General features: G+C 48.5%; 1 protein-coding gene across 1 annotated transcript in view; it reads right to left on the bottom strand.

Annotated features, from left to right (window-relative positions):
• Positions 1 to 26,031, bottom strand: part of LOC146340941 (extracellular calcium-sensing receptor-like) — a 50,740-nt gene that overhangs the window by 19,270 nt on the left and 5,439 nt on the right. The window contains exons 4-6 of the mRNA XM_084807279.1: positions 22,794 to 22,910; positions 11,550 to 11,689; positions 1,432 to 1,448 (exon numbers count right to left, since the gene is read on the bottom strand). Of these exons, the coding sequence (XP_084663405.1) occupies positions 1,432 to 1,448; positions 11,550 to 11,689; positions 22,794 to 22,910 (274 nt within the window). The remainder of the gene's footprint in view (positions 1 to 1,431; positions 1,449 to 11,549; positions 11,690 to 22,793; positions 22,911 to 26,031) is intronic.

Raw genomic sequence — 26,031 nt, 5'->3', positions numbered from 1 at the left:
AAAACACTGTGCGTGGAAAGGTGAGCCAATGCAGCTATCTAAGGATAATATTATCCTTTAGTATTTAAATAGGTTTCTTCAGGAATTCATGGATAGTCTGCAAAAGAGTAAACCACCAAGTTATGCAATCCCCAATGGTTTTTATGGAGAAAATATGCATAGGTTAAATGGCTATGTCTTCTCCTTGCCCATGATCTTCCCATGCTAATCCCAGTATGCTCTGCACTTTGACAAGGCTCTGAATTAGGGATGTACGAAAGTCACTTACCTTTCTGCGGATTATGTTAATGTTGGGATGGGAAAGCGTTCCGTCCCTCCCCTGGAATCCTCGAACGGCCAGCTGTGCTCTGCGGCAGCTCCACAGAGCAGCTGGCCAGGCCCAGGCCAGAGCCGTCCGCAGCCGGATTTCCAGCTGCGGAAGGCTCTGGGTAAAAAAACAAAACAAAAAACTGCGTACGCAAATAGCGGCGGCTATGGCCACTGCCATTTGCGTTCCTTATTTTTGGCCGTCTTAGTCTACGTAAATATTTACGTAGACTATTACGGCAAAAATAAAGGGGAACGCAAACAGCGCCCACTACTCTATTTGCATTCCCCTTTATTTTCGCCATAATAATCTATGTAAATATTTACATAGACTAAGATGGCCAAAAATAGGGAACACAAATGGCGGTGGCCGTAGCCACCACAATTTGCGTACGCTTTTTTTTTTAACTCAGCCATGATAGGCTACGTAAATACCTACGTAGCCTATCACGGCCTCTGCAGGGACACAAAAGGCATCCCTGCATTAGCCGTCATAGGCTACGTATGTATTTACGTAGCCTATCATGGCCATGAAGAAGAAGTGAATGGCGGCCGCCCATTCGCAAGTCGGTGCCAACGGGAGCAGGTAAGTTTTATTTATTTTATTTATTATTAAATTTATTAACCGCCCATCTGGCTGGTCACCCAGCCACTCTGGGCAATGTACAACATACAATAAAACAGTTTAAAACAATACAATTCTACAATAAAAACATTTTCTAAAATACCCTAACCCACCCCAAATGCCTGCCTGAACAACCACATTTTTAATGCACGACGGAAGCTCATTAAAGAGGGGGCATGACGGAGTTCCCTAGGGAGGGAGTTCTCCGTTTCGTGCGATTTTCGTGGGGTGGGGTGAGGCGGGGGCTTCGTCCCGCTCAACTTTCGTGGGTTGGGGGAGGGGGGGCTTCGTTCCACAATGGATTTCGGGTGGCCGAATGCACTTGCATTCGGCCTCACCGAGATCCGTCGCAGAATTCTCTGACATCCCTACTCTGAATGCTTGAGCTACCTGTGTGGTTGGAAATCGTCCCTTCTGGACAACGATCACATCTGTAGCAGCAAACCGGCTTCCCCTCTGGAACTTTTCTCTGGTGCCCTGGGGAGCACCATTCCACACACCTTGCAGATGGAGAAACCTAAAAGAGAAGAGAGAAATGTTTGAGGGTTTACATGCAATGGATGTTGCACAAAAATACGACAGAGTTACTCAACAGAGTTTCCCATTACACAATGCATAGGATCACCAATTTAGAAAGGCTGAATCTTTTCTGCAGGTTTCTTAGAATCATCCTAATGGAAGCTGATGTGAATAGATATGCTCATACAGAAACAAAAGCATGAAGCTGCCTCCTACTGCATCAGATCCTTGGTCTACCTAGCCCAGTATTATCTGTACTGATTGGAAGTGCCTCTCCAAGGTTTAAGACAGGGACCATTTCCCAGCCATACCTGGAGATGCCAAGGACTCTACCTAGGATTTTGCATGCAAAGATGGATCTTTCTCACTGGACAAGGACCCCTCCCTGCACTCAATAGGCTTTTGGTCTTATCTAGGAAGACACCTTTCATGCTCAAGTGATAGAACTACAACAGTCTTTATTGCCCCCATGACATTCACTTCAAACCCACCTCTGTAGCCCACACGATTGCATCAGCATGAATGGTGAAGTCCTTCTCAGGCGGAGCTTCCGGATCCACCTGTCCAACTTTGGTGTGAGCAAAAGATTCATTTGGAAAGAAAATCAAATTCACAATATCGTATCTCTCTCCCTTTTTAAAGAAAGAGACTTCATCTCCAGCACTGTTGTTAAACCGGACGTTCCTCAAAGAGGCAAGGATCTGAAATGGAAGAGAGAATTATAAACATCGTAATTGTGAGTGAGTTCTGGTGTCTACTGACATTCTGTGACTGCCATCAAGTTAGGAGACGACTTCTTTTTTCTTTACTCGATTGCTTAGATCAACACTGAAGATGCATTAAGATGGCTTCATTGGCCAATTGCTCAAATATGCTTGCCAAGTGGTTTGGCCTTTCTTCTTTGGTGTCTCCTTTCTGCAAAATACCCTCATATCCTTGCCTGTGTGTCAGAGGAAGAAGGGTGGTGCCATCAAGGCGAGCAACACCTGAGGAGATCTCATGCTGCCCAGCAAGAATGAACATGGGGCAGGGAGAGTTGAGAAGTAGGGATGGTGGAGAATTCTACCACGGATTTCAGTGAGGCCAAGTGCACTGGCATTCGGCCCCCCGAAATCCGTGGCTGAATGGCCTACTACCCCCCGCCACCCCCACGGATTCCCCCCAGGACGAAGGTTACCTGGGACTGCCGCAGCCGCCATTGTCATCCTGGTCTTTGCCGTGATAGGCTATATAAGTATTTACGTAGCCTATCATGGCTGGGGGGGGGGGGAAATGGCGTATGCAAATGGCAGTGGCTATGGTGGCCACTATTTGCATTCCCTATTTTTTGCTGTTTTAGTCTATGTAAATATTTACATAGGCTATTACAGCAAAAAAAAAAAAAGGGGGAGTGGGCGCTATTTGTGTTCCTTTTTTTTCCGCTGCTTTAGCCTACGTAAATATTTATGTAGGCTAAAATGGGAAAAATAGAGAATGCAAATGGGGGCCGCCATAGCTGCTGCCATTTGCGTATGCTGTTTCCCCCCTCCCCCAGCCATGATAGGCTACGTAAATACTTATGTAGCCTATCACGGCTGCCTGGCTGGATGCGGCCGGAACTTCGGCTGCGGACCGGCCTGGCCAGATGCGGAGCAGGGCCGGTCGGGCAGGATTCTGGGGGGAGGACTGGATCCCTCCCCCCCATCAAGGATTCCGGGGGGAGGGACGGAGTGGTTCCCTGCCCCATTGCAAACACAATCCGCGAAAAGGTAAGTGACTTTCATACATCCGTAGGGAGAAGTGGCCTTTTGTTTGCTCCGGGAGATGAGGGGTGTGGAGAAGAAGACTATGCATTAGGGGTAAGAACTTGCTTGATTCTTCCTCATCAGTAGTCACTGTTTTAAATTCAGGATTATAACAGAAGCACCATTACTCTCCACTGCTTTTTACTCAGTGCTCTTCCAGGGAAATGATGGGCATGGAAGAATATTTATGGGGAATGTCTCTATTGGGATCTTTAGATCGGAACAACAGCCCTTCTCCTAGGCTCAACCTTTGCCTTCAGGATCAGACCACCGGGAAACCAACAAGGAGCCTTTTATAAGATTGCCAACTCTCAATGAGGACATTACCTGCCATGGCTGAAGATTCAGCACCCTCTTGCCTTCCCCTGTCAATGCATTTTTGGATCCAGAGGAGGACACAGCATGTAACGTGTGTGCAACAGAATAGACAGCATTGTAGATACTGTAGCTGTAACTGGACATGGTCATTGCAAGCATATCGTTCGGCACATCCCATACCTTCTCCTCCCCAGTACAGCTCCTCCTTCCCCTCGGAGAGATTTCTCCTGATTTCAGAAACTGACATTTAAATGCGAATTCCCACCATTTTTGGAGAAAGACATCTCCTTGTGGTCGGTGTGGATTTAAGGCCCAGAGAAAATGTCTGAATTCTGGCACATCCCTGCTGTGGACTCTGAAGTGCAAAGCACCATGGAAGAATTTGGCCTGGTTTAAATTTTGGCCTTTATCAGAAGTTTCCCAATGGGCTGTCAGGATCCAAACCTTCTTAAATGGGGTCTTGGTCTTTTCGTCATGAATAGTCAAGAAGAATCTTAACATGTGTAAAACGTTGGGATCCCCAAAGACAATAATCACTTGGGGTTCAAACCAAGCACTAGGAATAGATCCAGATAGTGCTTGTTGTAGAAGGAGAGGGTTTGTTAGCTCAAACATCTCAGTGAAGGCCACACAGATGTCCTTCTGCCTGAGCATTGGTGTCAGTGTCTGGATGAAGTTTTCGCCACTCTCCTCAGTTAAGGCAAGCAGCCCAATCCAGTTCCAATGGAAATGCAGGAGCAGCCGGACAAGGCCCACATATTGAGCAATTTGATTAGTATCAATCCGGTAGAAGGAAGGAAATTCTGTTTTTTTTCCTGGAACAGCGTCAACCAAACCATAACCGAGCTGAAAGATGATATTCTTGTTAGTCTACTGCAGTGAATTTGTGCTCCTTTAAAGACTGACACATTTTTAATGGCATAACCTTCTATGGACTGCTACAGCCAGGTTCAGATGCATGAAGTGCTATCAAGAAGGAAGACATCCATTTGAAAAATAGGTGACTAATATGAAATGAAGCTCTCTTTAAGCCCCCCCCCCCCACTGTGGATATCAACCCAAAAGTCAGGGCTGCCCTGGAGGTAACCTTGGCACAGTTTCTAGCCATTGTCCTGAAGAGGCCCATGTCACTATCCTGAAGCAAAAGGACACTTTCTAAGTGTGGTGGGGATTTAGGGTCCCTACCCAAATACGATAGTTTGGTCAAACAGTTCCACTGTGTGTCAAAATCCATTGTTGTTGTTCAGTCGTTCAGTCGTGTCCGACTCTTCGTGACCCCATGGACCATAGCACACCAGGCCTTCCTGTCCTGCACTCTCTCCCGGAGTGTGCTCAAGTTCATATTCATTGCATCGGTGATGCTATCTAGCCATCTCATCCTCTGTCGTCCCCTTCTCCTTTTGCCTTCAGTCTTTCCCAGCATCAGGGTCTTTTCCAGAGAGTTTTCCCTTCGCATTAGGTGGCCAAAATATTTGAGCTTCAGCTTCAGGATCTGTCCTTCCAATGAGCAGTCAGGGTTGATTTCCTCTAGGATTGACTGATTTGACCTCCTTGCAGTCCAGGGGACTCATAAGAGTCTTCTCCAGCACCACAGTTCGAAAGCATCAATTCTTCGCCGCTCAGCCTTCCTTATAGTCCAGCTCTCACAGCCATACATTACTACTGGGAAAACCATAGCTTTGATTAGACGGACCTTTGTCGGCAAGGTGATGTCTCTGCTTCTTACTATGCTGTCTAGGTTTGCCATAGCTTTCCTCCCAAGGAGCAAGCGTCTTTTAATTTCATGGCTACAGTCACCATCTGCGGTGACCTTGGAGCCCAAGAAAGTAAAATCTGTCACTGCTTCCATTTCTTCCCCTTCTATATGCCAGGAAGTGATGGGGCCAGATGCCATGATCCTCGTTTTCTAATCTTGAGTTTCAAACCAGCTTTTGCACTCTCCTCTTTCACCCTCAACAAGAGGCTCTTGAGATCCTCTTCGCTTTCTGCCATTAGGGTGGTATCATCTGCATATCGGAGGTTGTTGATAATTCTCCTGGCAATCTTAATTCCGACCTGTGATTCATCCAACCCAGCGTTTCTCATGATGTACTCTGCATATAAGTTAAATAAGCAGGGTGACAATATGCAGCCTTGTCGTACTCCTTTCACAATTTTGAACCACTCGGTTGTTCCATGTCCATTTCTTACTGTTGCTTCCTGACCCTCGTACAGGTTTCTCAGGAGACAGGTAAGGTGGTTTGGTACTCCCATCACTTTAAGAATTTGCCACAGTTTGTTGTGATCCACACAATCAAAGGCTTTAGCATAGTCAATGAAGCAGAAATAGACGTTTTTCTGGAATTCTCTTGCTTTTTCCAGGACCCAGCGAATGTTGGCGATTTGATCTCTAGTTCCTCTGCCTCTTCGAAACCCAGCTTGTACTTCCGGTAGTTCTCGGTTTGCGTACTACTGAAGCCTAGCTTGTAGGATTTTGAGCGTCACCTTGCTGGCATGTGAAATAAGCGCAATTGTGTGGTTGTTTGAACGCTCTTTGGCGTTGCCCTTCTTTGGAATTGGAATGTAAACTGACCTTTTCCAGTCTTGTGGCCATTGTTGAGTGTTCCAAATTTGTTCGCATATTGAATGCAGCACTTTAACAGCATCATCTTTTAGGATTTTAAATAGCTCAGCTGGAATACTGTCATCTCTGCTAGCTTTCTTGTTACTAATGCTTCCTAAGGCCCACTTGACTTCACTCTCTACGATGTCCGGCTCAAGTTCAGTGACCGCACTCTCATGGCTATCAGGGACATTAAGATCTTTCCTGTATAGTTCTTCTGTGTATTCTTGCCACCTCTTCTTAATCTCATCTGCTTCTGTTAGGTCCCTGCCTTCTTTGTCCTTTATCATGCCCGTCTTTGCACAAAACGTTCCCTTGAGATCTCCAATTTTCTTGAAGAGATCTCTAGTCTTTCCCATTCTGTTGTTTTCCTCGATTTCTTTGCATTATTCATTTAAGAAGGCCTTCTTGTCTCTCCTTGCTATTCTCTGGAACTCTGCATTCAGTTGGATATATCTTCCCCTTTCTCCCTTGCTTTTCGCTTCCCTTCTTTCCTCAGCTACTTGTAAAGCCTCATCAGACAGCCACTTGGCTTTCTTGCATTTCTTTTTCTTTGGGATGGATTGAGTTGCTGCCTCCTGAACAATGTTACGGAGCTCCATCCATAGTTCCTCAGGCACTCTGTCTATCAGGTCTAATCCCTGAAATCTATTCCTCACCTCCACTGTATATTCATCAGGGATATGATTGAGGTCATACCGGAATGGTTTAGTGGTTTTCCCTACGTTCTTCAATTTAAGCTGAAATTTTGCAACAAGGAGCTCATGATCTGAGCCGCAGTCAGCTCCAGGTCTTGTTTTTACTGACTGTATAGAGCTTCTCCATCTTTGGCTGCAAACGACATAATCAATCTGATTTCAATATTGACCATCTGGTGATGTCCATGTGTAGAGTCGCCTCTTGTGCTGTTGGAGTCAAAATCCATTAGGACACACAAAATTGAAAATGTGACATAATGTTAGTTGGTCTTAATCAGAAACCCCGTAAGTTCCTCCACTCCAAACACTTTCTGTTTTCATCCCATGCTCTATGGCTAAAACAGAAGCTCTTTTATATAGAAATGTGTTCCAATACATAAAACACTGACAAATGTTATATTGTTGTGGGTTCAAGTTCCCACAATCACTGGAGGGTTTAATGAAATGCATTAACTGACTGCAGCAAAATCAAGGAGTCTTGTGTCATCTTGTTCAAGAACACAAGTTCAGAAGAAGAGCCATACTGCCGCACACCAAAAGGCCATCTAGCCCACCATTCTTTTCCCACAGTGGCCAACCAGCGGTCAATGGGGAACCCTCCAGGAGGACACAAGTGCTACAGCACCCTCCCGCCCATGTTTCCCAGCAATAGGTCTACATAGGCATACTGCCTCTGATCCTGGAGGTAGCACATGGAAATCAGGACCAGGAGCCATGGGTGGCCTTCTCCTCCAGGAAGTTCTCTAACCCCCTTTTTAAGCGATCCATGTTGGTGGCCATCACTACATGTTGTGGTAGTGAATTCCATAATTTAACTATGCACTCTGTGGGAAAAAAAGCCTTCCTTTTCTCTGTCCTGAGTCTCCCACCAATCACCTTCATGGGATGACACCAGGTTCTAGAATTTTGAGAAAGGGAGAAAAATATCTCCCTATACACATTCTCCTTACCATGCATAATTTTGTACACCTCTATCATGTCTCCCCTTACTCTCCTTTTTTTCCAAGCTGAACCAGCCCAGCTGTTGTAACCTTCCCTCATGGGGGAGATGCTCCAGCCCCTTGATCATCTTAGTTTCCCCTTTCTACACTTTTCCAAGCTCTACAATATCCTTTATTGCCTGGTTTATTCTCAGTTCCTTTTCTAACTATCCCAAACATGGAGTTTGACTTTTTTACAGCAGCCACACACTAGGTTGACATTTTCATGACTCTCTCCACCGCAATCCCAAGAAAGTTTTCTTGGTCAGTCACCATTAGCGAAGATCCCATCAGGTTATACATGAAGTTGAGCTTTTTTGTCCCAACGTGCATCACTTTGCATTTGCCTACATTGAACCTCATTTGCCATTTGTATGCCCATTCTCTCAGTTTGGAGAGATCCTTTTGGAGCTCCTCACAATCCCTTTTTGTTTTTACCACCCTAAATAAGTTGGTGTCATTGGCAAACATGGACAGTTCACTGCACACTCCTAATTCCAGATCATTCATGAACAAGTTGAAAAACACTGGTCCCAATTAGTGATGGACGAAAGGGACTTACCTGGTCCCGCAGCTTGCTTCGCGGTGGGGGGGAGGTGCTCCGGTTCTCCCCCCGAAGTTCAGGCAAGGGGGGGGAGGCGCCCCATCCCTCACCACCGAAATTCAGGCCGGAGGAGTCTACCCGGCCACAAAAAAAAAGTAAAGTAAAAACAAACACACACCCGTGATAGGCTACGTAATGATTTACTTAGCCTATCACGGCTAGATTTCCAAAGTCAGCCGTGATAGGCTATGTAAATCGTCACGTAGCCTATCACGGGTGACATTGAAAAAAAAAAGTGCGTACGCAAATGGCGGCACACATGGGGCGCCGCCTTTTGCGTTCCTTAGTTTGGCACGTCTAGTCTACGTAAAGATTTATGTAGACTACGGCGAAAATAAGGGAACGCTATTTGTGTTGCCCTTATTTTCGCCGTAGTCTACGTAAATCTTTACATAGACTAGACGTGCCAAACTAAGAAACGCAAATGGCGGCACCCCATGGGCGCCGCCATTTGCGTACGAGCTTTTTTTTTCCCCCAAAGTCACCCGTGATAGGCTACGTGACGATTTACGTAACCTATCACGGCTGACTTTGGAAATCTAGCCGTGATAGGCTACGTAAATCGTCACGTAGCCTATCATGTGTGTGTGTTGTTGTTGTTTTACTTTCCTTTTTTATTTTGCAATGGCGGCGGCGGCAGCCGGTCAGAAGACCGGCCGCCGCCGCCCCCACCAAAACACCGCCAAAACGCCACCGGGACCCACCGCCGAGAGGGACATTCGCACGAGGTAAGTCCCATCCCGGGGGGTGGCAGGGGGCTGGCGGAGAATTTCACCACCAATTTCGGGGGGCCGAATGTGTTGGCATTCAGCCTCCCAGAGATTCGTGGAGAAATTCTCTGCCATCCCTAGTCCCAATACAGATCCCTGTGGGACCCCACTATTTACATCTCTGTATTGGCAGAATTTACCATTTATTCCTACTCACTGCTTTCTGTTCTTTAACCAGTTCCTGATCCATAAGAGGACCTGTCCTCTTATTTCATGACTGCTAAGTTTGCTCAGGAATCTTTGGTGAGCAGCTGTGTCAAAAGCTTTTTGGAAGTACATGTAGACAATGTCTACCGGATCACTCCTGTCTACATGTCTAATGAAACTCTCAAAGAACTCTAAAAGATTACTGAGACAGGACTTACCTTTGCAGAAGCCGTGTTGATTCTTTTCCAGCAGGGCTTGTCCTACTAGAGGCTTGCTAATTTTATCTTTCATAATGTTTTCAACCAATTTACCCAGAATAAACCTTAAGCTAACTGGCCTGAGATTTCCCGGATTGCCCCTGGATCCCTTTTTAAAAATTGGTTTTACATTGGCCATCACTCAGTCCTTTGGTACAGAGGCTGATCTGAGGGACATGATGCATATTTTGGCTAGAAGATCAGCAATTTAATACTTGAATTCTTTGAGAACTCTAGGATGGATAGCACCTGGGCCCGGTGAATTTATTTGCTTTCAATTTATCAATAAGGTTGAGAACTTCATCTCTGGTCACCACTATTTGTCTCAATTCCTTAGACTCGATTCTTGAAAACATCAGTTCAGGCTCAGGTATCTCTCCTATATCTTCAGCAGTGAAGACAGATGAAAAGAATTCATGCAGCTTCTCTGCAATCTCCTTGTCCTCATTTATTTCTCCTTTAGGAGGAGGTTTGTTTGTGAATTTTTAAGGTCTTGCAAGACTCCATTTTTTACTCCCAATCCAAAGCTTTTTCTTATGCAACAGACACATTGCTGATTGGGATTAGTCAAACAATAGAGACCCGAGATTTCTGGCTGTGACCAAGGCTATTACAGGGCTGGTTAGTCACAAGGACTCCTACTCCTCCCATCCAAAAGAAAGGCAACACACCCGCTGCATGGGGGAAAATGGTTTCAGAGATTGGCCTCTCCATCTCAGAGTTCCTGAGTTCTGCAGATCCCCCACATCTCTCCCCAAATGAATCCCCTTACCTGTGGGATCTTGAAGATGCCCATTAAGGAAGCAATCTCCCTTGAGGATTTGGAATCGAGACCCCCAATAACAGAGAGCACCTCATCTTGCCTGTCATATTTATAATTAGGAGACATTTGTCCCCATGTGGAGAGCAGAGACAGACTGTTCAAGTGGATCCATCTTGCGATGTTGCTGTGGTCATAGATGCGAAAGCCAAGGGTGTGGTTGGGGAGGAGAATTCTGTCCTTGTTGATCTCCTTCATGGCGAATGCCAATGCCAGGACTTGTTGGTAGTGCTTGAATATGATCCTGCAATGATGGGAGTTATGTTGGGAGGTGAGTCAAGATAGAATATAATTTAATATCAGGTGGGAGGGAGACATTTGTTGCCCCTATTACGCAATTGCGAGTCGGAAATGTTTGCTCATCTACTTCAGCTCACCCAGAAATCAACCTTCCCCTCCCCTGTCTTACATGAAGTCTGTGGGGGGTGGAAGGGTGGGCATTTGTAGGTCACTATGAAACTCTTCACATGAACCCCAATTATTGTTTCACTCTGCCTACCCTCCTTGCAACAAACAGCCTCTAGGAGCAGGTCACCTGTTCTCCCAGTTCGCAAGGAAGTGGATATATGATGGCCAGCCCTCTCCAGGTCACCCCCGCCCTGAGCTCGATTCAGAGGAGGAGGAGACTGCAAAGCCAGCTTCTGGCTCAAGACTCTGAAAATTATTTATTCCAGACTCAGTTACAAAGAGGACACAATCCAGCGACTTCAGTGTTGGTGGAACAAAGTATGAAGTGTCCTCCCAGCCTATTGGTTGAATGCACAAATCCCATCTTCCAAATGCCCCTTCTCTGCCTTACACACACACACACACACACACACACCATTCCACATATTTCACCTTGCAGCAGTAGATGCAACAGCAGAGCTTGGCTCCCCCAGTCTCTGGACATTATAGTTCCCAGGGTTTCTGTGTCACTACCATAGCCAGAGAAGGAAAGAGGAATCATGCTACGGCTTAGAATGGGACCATACATAGCTCAGAGCCACAAAGCACAGGCTTTGCATCCTTTGCAAGCAAAAGGTCCCAGGTTCAATGCCTGGGTTCTCCAAGAAAGGCAGGAAAGCTTCCTGACTGAAACCCTGGAGAGCTGCTGCCGCCAGTCAGTGCTGACAATACCGGGCAAGCTGGACCAAGGGTCTGACTCAGTATACTGCAGCTTCCTATGTTGCCATGCAGCCGGAGATGGACCCCCAAGTCTCTGCTTCTCATTACAGGTCGAAGCCAAATTAGGATCAGCCTGGAAGGAGCCCTCTAACCTGCAAGCAAAGCAGGCAAACATCTGTCCCAGATCCCTCTTGTGGACACTTACAAAGTAGTAGTGTGGAGTGCTGGTGGTGCTAAACCACTGAAGTCCTGAGTCTCTTCATAATAATTCATGCCAAATGGTAAATTCCCTCCGACAATGAGGTCTCCGGGGCTGTGATAGGCTTGCAGTTCCTTAGGCCTGGTCAAGAGGCAGGTGGTCCTCACCATCCTCTGGGTGGCCTGAGGCACCATCCAGAGCAGCAGCAGTGCAATCATCAGCGGCACAGAGAGACCTTCCCTCCTCGGTCAGCGACCAGGCAGAACTGGAAGAAGAGCTCAATATGCAGGCCCTGGCAGGGGAATTCTAGCGTAGCCAGAAATGATCAGCCCTCAAGTCATCAGACACTGCCCCACCACACATGGAAGGGCTCAGGGCATATTTATATGAAGCATGTTTTCTCCTGGATTTCGTTGTTCTTGGTTGGGTGGGTGGAAATCCATGGGGGTTCATCAGAAATTACTGTCATTTCCACAATTCCAGAGTGGCAAAATAGCCACAGCCCCACAGCACTGAGCTCCCTTTGCACAGTGGAGGGAGGAGGGAAAAGTTTCAACTGCTTCTCTGTGGGGAGACGGGCTCTGAGATTGGACCTGAGTTGTCAAGTTCCAGCCTTCGGCCTGTGTGGAGCTGAGGACCTAAATCCAAGATGGAGTCCGAGCTTGTGCCAAAGTTCATTAGCCCAGATAGGTGACTGGGGAAAGGGAGGAGCTGGGTGTGGCAGAGTCGTGCTCAGTGATGCTTGGAGCCATAGTATGTGAGCTGTGTGTCTAAGCTTAAATGCATGTTTATTTCTCTTCCGGATGGAAGTTTCCAGGGTTAGCTGAACAGTCCATCTGCTAGTTTCTTTTGACAGTGTATATATGATTGTTCAGATAACATATTGCTGTCTCGGGACTGATCTTTTCCCTCCCTGTTAAAAGATTGTCAAGTTCATTACTCAAGTTTTCTTTTGTCTACTTCAGCTGCCTGTTCAAGTTACTGGCCCACAAGAAACAGCATGCAGCCAATTTGGAGCTCCAGTTTCCATTTAAATCCTTTCCACTATGGGGAAAATAGCCAGTAAAGAACCATTGAGGGAGTTTGTCAAGCAAAGCATACAGATATAGAGTACATTAGCGACAGACTCTGAGATGGGCCCCCTCAGGGCCTGGGAGAAGGAGAGACCAGAGGAGAGAGCCAGTCTCCTGTCTGAGGAGAAACTGCTCTGAGAGAGACTCTGAGGGAAGATTACGGAAGGGCACTGAAGCGCGCTAATTCACCTGTAGAAAAGGCCTCAGTGCTGAGATACCGAAGGCCTAGTGCTACTCTTCTGCCTCTCCTGAATGGATCTGCCTCGGAAGGAGCAGTGGGAAAATGCTGGGGGATTGCAAGATAAAGACAACGATGTCTGGCCCCCTTGTAAAAATTAAGGGACTGAGGCAGGATGAGGGCACAAGGAAAGCCTCAACTGGGAGCCCCCTTTCTCTGTTTTGCTTGGATTTTTTAAAAAGGGGACCGGCCCCCCTCACGTTCTTCTGCCCCAAGGAGGAGGATTTTCCAGCTTAAAATGGAGAGACGGGGGAGCTCTTGGTGGCGCAATTAGAGCAGAATGACTGGTTACAGATGAAGGCATGGAGCTGTCGGCTCTCTTCACACCTGGCAGTTCATCCCACTACAAACCGGGGGGTTTGATTCTGGATCTTTCCGGGATTTGGACTGGCCCTGTATACGGGCATCTCTCCTAGCACGTCCCTCTGCTCTGTCCCTTTTCATGGCTGCATGGAAAAATCAGGACAGAAGGCTGACCGGTGGATCCTTTGGATTCCGCAGCAGGAGGGAAGTCGGAAGCCCTTCTCGTGGCCTTGACAGTGGAGGGAGCCCCCCTTCCAGATGCATCTGCTTGGGTCCTCATGGTGCTGCCACAGGAGGCTTCCCCTCGACTGGGTCCCCCCCACTTCCCCTTTATTCTGGCTTCCCAATGACCCTGCAAGGTGGGCTAGGAGGAGAGATAGCTGCTGGCTGGCTTCCCCATCATATGGATGTTAGGGATGTCTGAGAATTCCGCGATGGATCTCGGTGAGGCCAAATGCCAGTGCATTTGGCCCCCCGAAATACATCGCGAAATGAAGCCCCTGCCCCCCCAACCCACGAAAAGCACATGGGATGAAGTCCCCGCCGCCCCCACCCCACTAAAGGCGTGCAAAATGGAGCACTTACTTGCTCCTGTCAGCGCTGCTTTGCGAATGGAGGCCGTCCTGCAGCCGCCATTCATTTCCTCCTCTTCAGCCGTGATAGGCTACGTAAATGCTTACGCAGCCTATCACGGCTAACGCAGGGACGCTATTTGCGTCCCTGCGGATGCCATGATAGGCTATGTAAATATTTATATAGCCTATCACGGCTCACTACAGGGATGCAAATAGCGGTGGCTATGACAGCTGCCATCTGCATCCCTGCAGGGCTGCCCAGCAGTCGGATGTCCAGCTGCAGCGCCCGGAACCTGCCGGCGGCTCCGCGGCTTGGCCGCAGAATGGAGCCAGCCGGGCAGGATTCCGGGGGGAGGGACTGAGCGCCTCCCCCCACCTGCGGATCCCGGCGGAGCCAGGTAAGCGGGGTTTCGTACACCCCTAGCTACTGCTGCAGATATTATCTTCAGGGGAGGTAGTAGTACTACTAGCCTCACTCTTCCCCACCTCCTACTCATTGAGAACATCTCTCTGGCAGCACTCTATGACTTTCTCTGTCAAATAGCTTTTTTGACTTCATAGAATCATAGAATAGTAGGGTTGGAAGGGGCCTCAAAGGCCATCGAGTCCAACCCCCTGTCAATGCAGGAATCCAAGTCAGAGCATCCCTGACAGATGGCTGTCCAGCCTCATCTTGAAGGCCTCCAGTGTGGGAGAGCCCACCACCTCCCTAGGCAATGGGTTCCATTGTCGTCTTGCTCTAACAGTCAGAAAGTTTTTCCTGATGTTCAGCCGGAATCTGGCTTCCATTCACTTGAGCCCATTATTCCGTGTCCTGCACTCTGGGATGATCAAGAAAAGATCCTGCCCTTCTTCTCTGTGACAGCCTTTCAAGTACCTGAAGAGCGCTATCATATCTCCCCTCAGTCTTCACTTCTCAAGGCTAAACATGCCCAGTTCTTTCAGTCTCTCTTCATAAGGCTTTGTTTCCAGTCCCCTGATCATCTTTGTTGCCCTCCTCTGAACCCTCTCCAGTTTGTCTGCATCCTTCTTAAAGTGTGGTACCCAGAACTGGACACAGAACTCCAGATGACACCTAACCAGTGCTGAGTAGAGGGGAACTAGTACTTCCTGGAATTTGGAAGCTATGCTTCTATTAATGCAGCCCAAAACAGCATTTGCCTTTTTTGCAGCCACATCACATTGCAGGCTCATATTCAGCTTGTGATCGACAACAATTCCAAGATCCTTCTCGCTTGAAGTGTAGTTGCCAAAGCATTCGGCCCCCCGAAATTAGTGGTGAAATTCTCTGCCGGCCCCCCGCCCCCCCCCCCGGGATGGGACTTACCTCGTGCGAATGTCCCTCTCAGCGGCGGGTCCTGGTGGCGTTTCGGCGGCGTTTCGGCGGGAGCGATCTTCTGACCGGTTGCCGCCGCTGCCATTGCAAAATAAAAAAGGAAAGTAAAAAAACAACAACACACACCCATGATAGGCTACGTAACAATTTCCAAAGTCAGCCGTGATAGGCTACGTAAATCGCCACATAGCCTATCACGGGTGACTTTGAAAAAAAAAAAAAAAAGCGCGTACGCAAATGGCGTTCCCTTATTTTCGCCGTAGTCTACGGAAATCTTTATGTAGACTAGATGTGCCAAACTAAGGAACGCAAATGGCGGCACCCATTTGCATACGTGCTTTTTTTTTTTCAAAAGTCACCCGTGATAGGCTACGTGACAATTTACATAGCCTATCACGGCTGACTTTGGAAATCTAGCCGTGATAGGCTAGGTAAATCGTTACGTAGCCTATCACGGGTGTGTGTGTGTTTTTTACTTTACTTTTTTTTTTTCACGGCCGGGTAGACAGGGCGCTCCTCCCTGGCCTGAATTTCAGTGGCGAGGGATGGGGCACCTCCCCCCCCTCGCCTGAACTTCGGGGGGAGAACCGAAGCGCCTCCCCCCCACTGCGAAGCAAGCTTACGAAAGGTAAGTCCCTTTCGTCCATCCCTAGATTTGTGTGGCAGGACTTGTTTTTGAAAAATCCATGTTGGCTTCGAGTAATAACGGCACTGTTTTCAAAGTGCTTCCAGATGGATTGCTTTATCATCTGCTCCAGAATTTTCCCAGGGATTGATGTCAGACTGACTGGTCTATAGTGACCAGGTTCCTCCTTTTTACCCTTTTTGAAGATAGGGACATCGTTAGCCCTCCTCCAGTCATCTGGCACTTCCCCCGTCCTCCATGATTTCTCAAAGAGAATAGACAGTGGTTCTGAGAGTTCTTCTGCCAGTTCCTTTATGACTCTAGGATGCAGTTCATCTGGCCCTGGAGATGTGAACTCATTCAAAGTCATTAGGTGTTTCTTGTAGGGATGTCAGAGAATTTCGCCACGAATCTCAGGGAGGCCGAATGCCAGCGCATTTGGCCCCCCGAAATTGGTGGCGAAATGGTCTCCCCCCCCCCGGGACGGGACTTACCTTGGGCGAATCTCCCTGTCGGCGGCGGCTCCAGCAGCGGTTCAGTGGTTTGGCGGCAGCGGCAGCCGGTCTTCTGACTGGCTGCCACCGCCACCATTTCCAAGTTTAAAAAACAAAAAACAAAACACGTGATAGGCCTATCACAGCTAGATTATTAAAAAAATACCATGATACGCTACATAAATGTTTACGTAGCCTATCATGGCTGAGTGAAAAAAACAACAACGCGCGTATGCAAATGGCGGCGCCCATGGGCGCCGCCATTTGCGGTCCTTTTTTTGGCATGTGTAGTCTACGTAAACATTTACGTCGACTATGGCGAAAATAAGGGGAGCACAAATAGCGTAGCGTCTACAAATAGCGTAGCATCTGCAAATTTGCAGACCCGGCAGGACAGGATTCGTGGAGGGAGGGACGGGGCGCCTCCCCCCCGGCCAGAATTTTGGGGTGGAGGGACAGGGTGCCTCCCCCCCGGCCAGAATTTTGGGGGGAGGGACGGAGCGCCTCCCCCTACCGCGAATCAAATTTCATCACAGGTGACTTTCGTACATCCCTAGTTGACCATATGCCTATCGATCTCAAGCTGCAATCCTGCCCCTTCAGCATGTACTTTGCCTTTGCCAGGGGGGTCATAGACCCTCTTTTGGGAGACGACTGAGCCAAAGTAGGAATTGAGCACCTCTGCCTTTTCTTTGTCATCTGTTATCATTTTGCCATCCTTATTTAACAGCTGAACAACCATTTCTTTCCTCTGCCTTTTACTATGCACGTAGCTGAAGAAAGCCTTTTTGTTGTTTTTAGCTTCCCTCGCTAACCTCAGCTCGTTCTCACCTTTAGCCTTCCTGACGCCATCCCTGCAATTCTGTGCTACCTGCCTGTACTCTTCCTTTGTTACTTGGCCTTCTTTCCACTTCCTATATGTGTCCTTTTTTGTTTTCAGGTCATCTCTAATCTTTTTGTGAAGCCACGTTGGCTTCTTCTGTTGTCTTCCACATTTTTTTCTTGTTGGAATTGTTTGCGATTTAGGGATGTTGGAGAATTTCTTCACGAATCTCCAGGAGAATGCGTTGGCATTCGGCCCCCTGAAATTGGTGGAGAAATGGTCCACCCCCCCCTGCCACCCCCCGGGATGGGACTTACCTCGTGCGAATGTCCCTCACGGCGGCGGGTCCCGGCGGCAGTTCGGCGGCGGCAGCCAGTCTTCCGACTGGCTGCCGCCGCCGCCATTTCCAAATAAAAAAAAAGAAGTGATAGGCTACGTAAATCTTTACATAGCCTACCACGGCTGACTTTGAAAAAAAAAAAAAAGCACATATGTTTTTTTAAAATCTAGCCGTGATAGGCTATGTAAATCTTTACGTAGCCTATCACGTTTTTGTTTTTTTTTACTTGGTCCCAGCAGAAGAACTTTCATGGCCGGAGAGGCGGGGTGCTCCCCCCCACCCAGAATTTCAGCGGGGAGGGATGGGGCGCCTCCCCCCCACCGCGAAGCAAGCTGCAGGACCAGGTAAGGGACTTTCGTCCATCCCTAGTGATTGTGCCTTGAGAATTTCCTTTTTTAAAAGCTCCCACCCATCTTGGACTCATTTTCTCGTTAGCGTCGCTTGCCATGGGACCTTACTGATCATTGTTCTGAGTTTATTAAAATCAGCTTTCCTAAAATCCAGGGTACGCGTTTGACTACACTCAGCTTTTGCTTCCCTTAGAACTAGGGATGTATGAAAGTCACTTACCTTTTAGCGAAATTGAATTGAGGTGGCGGGGGAGGCGCTCCATCCCTCCCCCCAAAAAATTCTTGCCGGCCAGCCGGCTCCGCTCCACAGGGATTCTGTGTTCCCTTATATAGCATTCCCCTTATTTTCCCAGTAGTCTACGTATATATTTACATAGCCTACACGTGCCAAAATAAGGAACGCAAATGGCGGTGCCCATGGGCACTGCCATTTGCGTACGCGTGGTTTTTTTTTTTCACTCAGCCTATCACGGCTGACTGCAGGGACGAAACGGTGGCGGCTACGACTGCCACCATTTGCATCCTGGCAGGACAGGATTCGCGGCCGGAGGGACAGGGCGCCTCCTTCCCAGACAGAATTTCAGGGGGGAGGGACGGGGCGCCTCCCCCCAGGCCAGAATTTCAGGGGGGAGGGGGGAGCACCTCTCCCCCACTGCGAATCAACTTTCGGGTTCAGGTAAGTGACTTTCGTACATCCCTACCAGCAGCGTGATCAACTTGCACTTGTTGCAGGTGTAGGCCATGTTGTTCTCAGGCAAGAAAACAAACATTGCACACACCTTGCAGGTCACCACCACTGGAGAGTCTTGTCCTTCCATTGCCTCTTTTCCCTTTTTGTGTTTAGCTTTGTGATTGTTCTAGGCTAGCCTGTGCCTGCTCCTCTACTCAGTAGAGGTTAAAAGCAGAGTCCCACTGGTGTGAAAGTGTGTGTTACAAGACAAATAAATGGGAAAAAAGTTAGTTAAAAAATTTAAAAAAATGAAAAATGAAAAAAAATGTTAGGGGCCTCCCCCTTGACCACCCCTGCCGAACTCCCCTGGCCAAATCCTGTTTGCTCCCCATGTTTGCTCCCTCTGTCCGCTCGCTCTCTGGGAGCTTGCTTGCTTCTGTAGTCCCTGGAGCAGCTGGAGCAGGTTGCTGTGCTCTGCTTTGCTCTGCTCAGCTGGGAGGCGGGAAACAGACTCGGAAGTCACGGTTCTGGTTTGGCAGCACCGCCCTTGTTGTGCTATTCCGGAACCTTGGTTCAAGGAATGCGACAGCAATGTATTTCACGTCCCCCCTCATCAAAGTGTTGTGTTTGTTGGTGCCCAGCTCCTGCAGAAGGAATTCAGCAAGCCTAATTGCAGGATTGGGGACTTGACTGACTACAGCACTGGTGCACTCACAAAGCTCAGCATGGCGTTTTCTCAGCACCCCCTCTATGATCTTCAGCACAGGTAGAACTTGGCCCAGTGTGGCATAGTCTGCACCCAGTAGTGTTGTGCATTCATCAAATATGTTTAAAATGTCCACCAGGTCTTGCATCCAGAGCCACTGATGTGGTGTGACAAAAAAATTGGAGTGGTGCTGTTTCTCAGTAATGTAGTCATTTATAGCTGCTCTCTGCTCACAGAGTCTCTGAAGCATATGCAATTTGCTGTTCCGGAATGTGCTAGGGAAGTCAGAGAATTTCACCACGAATCTCGGGAAGGCCGAATGCCAGCTCATTCGGCCCCCCGAAATCGGTGGCGAAACGGTCGGCCCCCCCGGGACATGACTTACCTTTGGCGAATCTTCCTGGCAGTGGTGGCTCCGGCGGCGGTGTGGCAGCGGTGTGGCGGTGGCGGCGACTGCAGCGGCTGGTCTTCTGACCAGCTGCTGCTGCTGCCATTTCCGGTTAAAAAAAAAAATGTGATAGGCTACGTAAAGATTTACGTAGCCTATCACGGCTGATTTAAAAGAAGAAAAAAAAAACGCGCGTACGCAAATGGCGGAGCTATTTGTGTTCCCCTTATTTTCGCCGTAGTCTATGTAAATGTTTACGTAGACTAAACGTACCAAAATAAGGAACACAAATGGCGGTGCCGATGGGCGCCGCCATTTGCGTACGCGCGGTTTTTGTTTTCGTTTTTCACTCAGCCGTGATAGGCTACGTAAACATTTACGTAGCCTATCACAGTGTTTTTTAGAAATGTAGCCATGATAGGCTATGTAAATGTTTACATAGCCTATCAGGTTTTGTTTGTTTTTTTACTTGGAAATGGCGGCGGCGGCAGCCGGTCGGAAGACCGGCCGCTGCAGCCACCGCCGCCGAACCACTGCCGAACCACTGCCGGAGCCGCTGCCGCCGCCAGGGACATTCGCACAAGGTAAGTCCTCTCCCGGGGGGGCGGGGGGCAGACCATTTCGCCACCGATTTCGGGGGGCCGAATGAGTAGGGATGGCGGAGAATTTCTCCCCGAAACTTCGGGGGGCCGAGCGCCAACGTGTTCGGCCCCCCGAACAAGTTTCAGGGAGAAATCCTCCGCACCACCCCACACCCCGCACCCCCCCGGGACGGGACTTACCTTCCCTGAATGTCCCTCCCGGCGGCGGGTCCGGCTGGCGGTTCGTCCGGTGTTCGAGTGGGGCGGGAGCGGCAGCCGGTCTTTCGACCGGCTGCCGCCCCCGCCATTGCAATAAAAGAAAAAAAAAAAAGTCCCCTGATAGGCTACGTGACGATTAACGTAGCCTATCATGGCTAGATTTGCAAAGTCAGCCGTGATAGGCTACGTGAATCGTCACGTAGCCTATCATGGGTGACTTAAAAAAAAAAAAAGTGTGTACGGATAATGGCGGCCCCCATAGGGAGCCGCCATTCCCATTCCTTATTTGGTCGCTGTAGTCTACGTAAATTTTTACGTAGACTACGGCGAAAATAAGGGCAACGCTTAACGTAGACTACGGCGAAAATAAGGGCAAAGCCCTATGGGGGCCGCCATTCGCGTACGCGCTTTTTTTTTTTTTAAAGTCACCCGTGATAGGCTACGTGACGATTCACGTAGCCTATCACGGCTGACTTTCCACATCTAGCCATGATAGGCTACGTGAATCATCACATAGCCTATCAGGGGGCTTTTTTTTTTTTTAACTTTCGTGTTCGCAGCTGAGCGAGGCGGGAAGCCTCCCCTCCCGGCCTGAACTTCGCGGGGGGAGCAGCGAAGCGCTCCCCCCCACCGCGAACAAGCTGCGAGAAAAGGTAAGTGACTTTCGTCCACCCCTACGAATGAGCTGGCATTCGGTCTTCCCAAGATTCATGGCGAAATTCTCTGACTTCCCTAGCACATTCTGGAACAGCACATTGCTATTTGCGTTGCCCTTATTTTCGCTATAGTCTACATAAATCTTTACGTAGACTACAGGGACCAAATAAGGAACGCGAATTGCGGCTCCCCATGGGGGTCGCCATTCGCGTACGCGTTTTTTTTTTTTTAAGTCACCCGTGATAGGCTACGTGACGATTCACGTAGCCTATCATGGCTGACTTTCCAGATCTAGCCATGATAGGCTACATGAATCGTCACATAGCCTATCAGGGGACGTTTTTTTTTGTTTTTTTTTTACTTTCGTGTTCGCGGCCGGGCGAGGCGGGAAGCCTCCCCCCTGGCTTGAATTTCGGCCGGGCGAGGCGGGAAGCCTCCCCCCCCGGCCTGAACTTCACAGGGGGAGCAGCGAAGCGCTCCCCCCCACCGCGAACAAGTTGCGAGAAAAGGTAAGTGACTTTCGTCCACCCCTACGAATGAGCTGGCATTCGGCCTTCCCAAGATTCATGGCGAAATTCTCTGACTTCCCTAGCACATTCTGGAACAGCACATTGCTATTTGCGTTGCCCTTATTTTCGCCATAGTCTACGTAAATCTTTACGTAGACTACAGGGACCAAATAAGGAACGCGAATGGCGGCTCCCTATGGGGGCCGCAATTAGCGTACGCGCTTTTTTTTTTTCAAAGTCACCCGTGATAAGCTATGTGACGATTAACGTAGCCTATCACAGCTGACTTTGCAAATCTAGCCGTGATAGGCTACGTTAATCGTTACGTAGCCTATCACAGGGGCGTGTTGTTTTTTTTACTTTTCTTGTAATGACGGCGGCGGCAGCCGGTCAAAAGACCGGCTGCCGCCCCCGCCCCTGACGAAGACCCGCTGAACCGCTGCCGGGACCCACCGCCGGGAGCGACATTCATGAAAGGTAAGTCCCATCCCGTGTGGGGGCGGCGGTGGGGGCAGAGAATTTCTCCCAGAACAACCTTCGGAGGACCGAATGCATTGGCACTCGGCCCCCCGAAGTTTCAGGGAGAAATTCTCCCCCATCCCTAGTTCTGGAAGGCCACGGCTACATTGGATGCCACCGATTGCCTCCATTGCTGAGCAGGACTGCCTGAAGTGGGTGCAAATGGATTGGGCCACCTGAAGTAGTTTGCCTATTTTAGGAGATGCGTTGCTTAATCCGGAATGCACCACAATGTTCAAACAGTGCGCAACGCACTGAATGTGGTTTAGCTGTGCGATGCAGGCTGCTTTTAGGTAGTTGGAGGCATTGGCTGTTGCTACACAACCCACTGTTAGATTTAAGGGGGCCAACCAGGACTGAACAATAGCACTGATGCTACTCCTGATGATTTCTGCTGTGTGTGTCCCTGAGAGCATTGTGAGGGCCAATGTCTCTGTTCTCCAAGTCAGTCAGCTGCTCGCACTGACGGATACCCATTGCGCGGTGACACACAGAAGAGACTTTGTTTGATTACTTGTCCATGTGTCACTCGTTAAATGTACACTTCCTCCAACTGCACATTTCAAATCCTGTTGGAGCGCCCCTCTGATTTCAGAAGCCAGGGCTGAAATAGCAACACCACTAATGTAGTGACGAGAGGGGACATCCCACCGAGGGCACAACCTCTTCATGAAGCACAGGAAGACCTCGTCTTCCACCAGGGAGAAGGGAAGCAAACATTGAGCAATGAGCTCTGTCGGGTTGTCATTCAACCTTCGTGCCTGGACACTGTCAGTGGGGAATTTCTGTGTCAGTGTGAGGCATTTCTCACTTGACGCCTGCCTCTTAGCTAAGTTGCCTTCAGTGCCCTTCTCACCCGGACCACTTTGTGAGGTCTTTGGGAGATGAGGCAAAGAAGGCGGTAATGTTCTTTTTGGATGGTTGTGGCAGGGACTTCCCATTGCTATCTTTGGGCACAAGAAGTGCATGATGCACCTCCGTGTGTTGCCTCATGGCAGACGTGCCCACTCGTCCACACCTAGGGATGTCAGAGAATTCTGCGACGGATCTCGGTGAGGCCGAATGCCAGTGCATTCAGCCCCCCGAAATCTGTCATGGAACAAAGCCCTCACCCCCCCCACCCCACAAAAGGCGCGCAGGATGAAGTCCCTACCGCCCCCACCCCACGAATGGCGCGTGAAACGGAGCACTTACCTGCTCCCGTCCGTGCTGCTTGCGAATGGCGGCTGTCCTGCAGCCGCCATTCGTTTCCTCCTCTTCAGCCGTGATAGGCTACATAAATACTTACGTAGCCTATCACGGCTAATGAAGGGACACCATTTGCATGCCTGCGGAGGCCGTGATAGGCTACTTAAGTATTTACATAGCCTATCACGGCAGGGGGGGAGGGAAACCCAGCATACGCAAATGGCGGCGGCTAACACCATTTGCGTACTCTGGAGGTTTTTTCCCCCTGCGGTGATAGGCTACATAAGTATTTACATAGCCAATCATGGCTTTGATGAAGAAGTGAATGGCAGCTGCAGGGTGGCCGCCATTCGCAAGTCAGCGCGGTCGGCAGCAGGTAAGTGCTCCATTTCGCACACCTTTCGTGGGGTGGGAGCTCCGTCCCGCACACCTTTCGTGGGTTGGGGGGGCAGGGGCTTCGTTCCACCATGGCCGAATGCACTGGCATTCAGGCTCACCAAGATCTGTGGCAGAATTCTCTGACATCCCTAGCTGCTGGTCAATGGCGATCCTGGGAGGCTCATACTTTCATATGTGTAGGATAGCCCAGCTAGCTTTACTGTTTTGCTCTTGAGATGTGTGCCTTGGTGTTTGGTGTTTCTGGTTTTGCTTAGAGTTTTGTACCTTGCTTGTAATTTCTTGCACAACCAACCACCTCTCCCTCTTCCTTCCTCTTTGTTCCTTCCCGCAAAAACATTTTTACCCAACTTCCAGTTGGTGTGGTGTGTCCTGAATAACTTCAGTGCTGACTACAGTGCCTATTGGCCGTGAAGGGAGCTCCTGGGTTAATTTAGGGAATCTGGTGGCTGTGTATGTCCTGGTCTACCTTGCTGGGTTGTTGGGGTGAAACCAGCAATCCTTCACAATCCCTGAGAGAAAGCTCCTCAAAAAAGGATTAATTTGCCAATTCACAATGCATCGCCATCCAATAAAAAAACACAGATTTACAGCACAGCCTTATATTGGAGACATCAACTCTAATCTATCAGTAGAGGGAGCAAGTGCCCCATTTGAACCCATACAATGGATCTTCCATTTTAAATATAGATTCTCTTTGGGGGGCAGTATGTTAATTGCTGCCGGTAGCTGCCTAGTGTTAGGACCTACTGACAAGGGGTTCACTACCCAATCCTGAGCGACTAAATCCACTTCAGCCTTCATTAATGCTGTGCTATGTCAGTGGATAGCATTTGTTTCAGGAGAACAAAATTCATTTAAATTTAAATATCTAAAGGCCTGCCAGTCTTCAGGGCTTGGCTTTGGTAGCAACCAAGCAGAGTGCTGAGGGTTTTTTTGGAGCATAACCAGTTGACAGCTTCAAATTAACTAGCTTCTTGGAGGACCGAAAGGTCTCCTGGTCTTGAATGTCAACTGAATGGCTTAGAGACGTGGAGAGTGCCTAGCAGAAGGCAGATCTTGATGAACAACTAATGTTGGAAGCTGATTCTCCAGTGGTGAAAAAGAACTCACAATCTTACTCTGTTTGGAGGTGGGCAAGAGATCATGATCTCCAGGACAACTGATTCATTTAGATTTTCTCATTTAAAAATAAGACAAATTATCTGTCAAGCTAGAATTGTAAAATGATACAACTAGATGGAAAACAATGTTTCTAAAATGTTAAGACAATTATCAATATCAATAACAAGTAAAAACTGAGTTGGGCTTAGTCAGTCACATTCTCTGCAGGGGGGTATCAGTCTCTCTTTCCAAAAATAAAAATCGCATGCAGTGATGTGTTGATACTATGACAATGTCAGAAGACTTAATCAGTAACGTCATCCATTCATTCACATGAGGTTCTCTTCTCTTCTCAGTGCTGTTGTGAGGAAACACAAGAGCACTTTTCTTTTCAAAATGGTTGAGGGATCATCCAAGCACAGTGCTGGATCCAACCTGTAAGCGTGGTGGAGGACCTCTAAGTAAACCCCAAGTGTAACTTTTCCAATACAAACTCCATAATTTGAGAGTCTAGCGAGGTGTTGAAACTGTTGAGTGAGATGTCAAGTGAGGTGACAAAAATGGCGAAATTACTTGAAGAATTAAAACAAATGGCAGCACCTAAAATGAACGCTGCTACTCATGAGCCATCTTCTTTTGTAACCAACTCTAACCAGCTCTCTCTCACACAATGAACCCCTCCTCCACCACTGTCACTGACCAGAGACTGCTGGGTTACCTTCAGCTCCAATTTGGCAGCTAGAGCCTGAGGCAGTAAATTGGTGTCCAAAATGTGGGTGTTTTAATACTGCCTTATATTTCTTAGTTAGATGCATCTCTGGCAAAAATACGACCTCTGGAGAGTGCTTTGTAATTTCTGTTGTAACCCTTTTCCTCTTAACAACTGTGCTACTTGACCACGTTCACACACACACAGAGGTCCCAGAAATGCACCACTAAACTTCTGTTGCTGCTTTGGCTTCTCCTCCACATGGCAGTGATTCCCCTGCCTACCACACCTGCACATTCCGCAGTCCACACGATGAGACACGCACAGACTTGCATTATGCAAATAAAAAATATTTTTAAAATAAGGACATGGCATTTTAAAAATCAATTCCATCAATGACAGTGGAAAGGAATAGGAAAACATCAGTCTCTAAAATAAGGAGCCTATACTTTTGTTCACAAATGATGGGCACCAAAGGGAGCCAACAGAGGC

This window comes from Heloderma suspectum, chromosome 6 (assembly GCF_057233095.1).
Source record: "Heloderma suspectum isolate Gila_16-S chromosome 6, 16-S_ref, whole genome shotgun sequence".
NCBI classification, from domain to species: Eukaryota; Metazoa; Chordata; class Lepidosauria; order Squamata; family Helodermatidae; genus Heloderma; species Heloderma suspectum.
The sequence above is the reverse complement of the archived record's forward strand: the minus strand, read 5'-3'. Positions and strand labels throughout refer to the sequence as shown.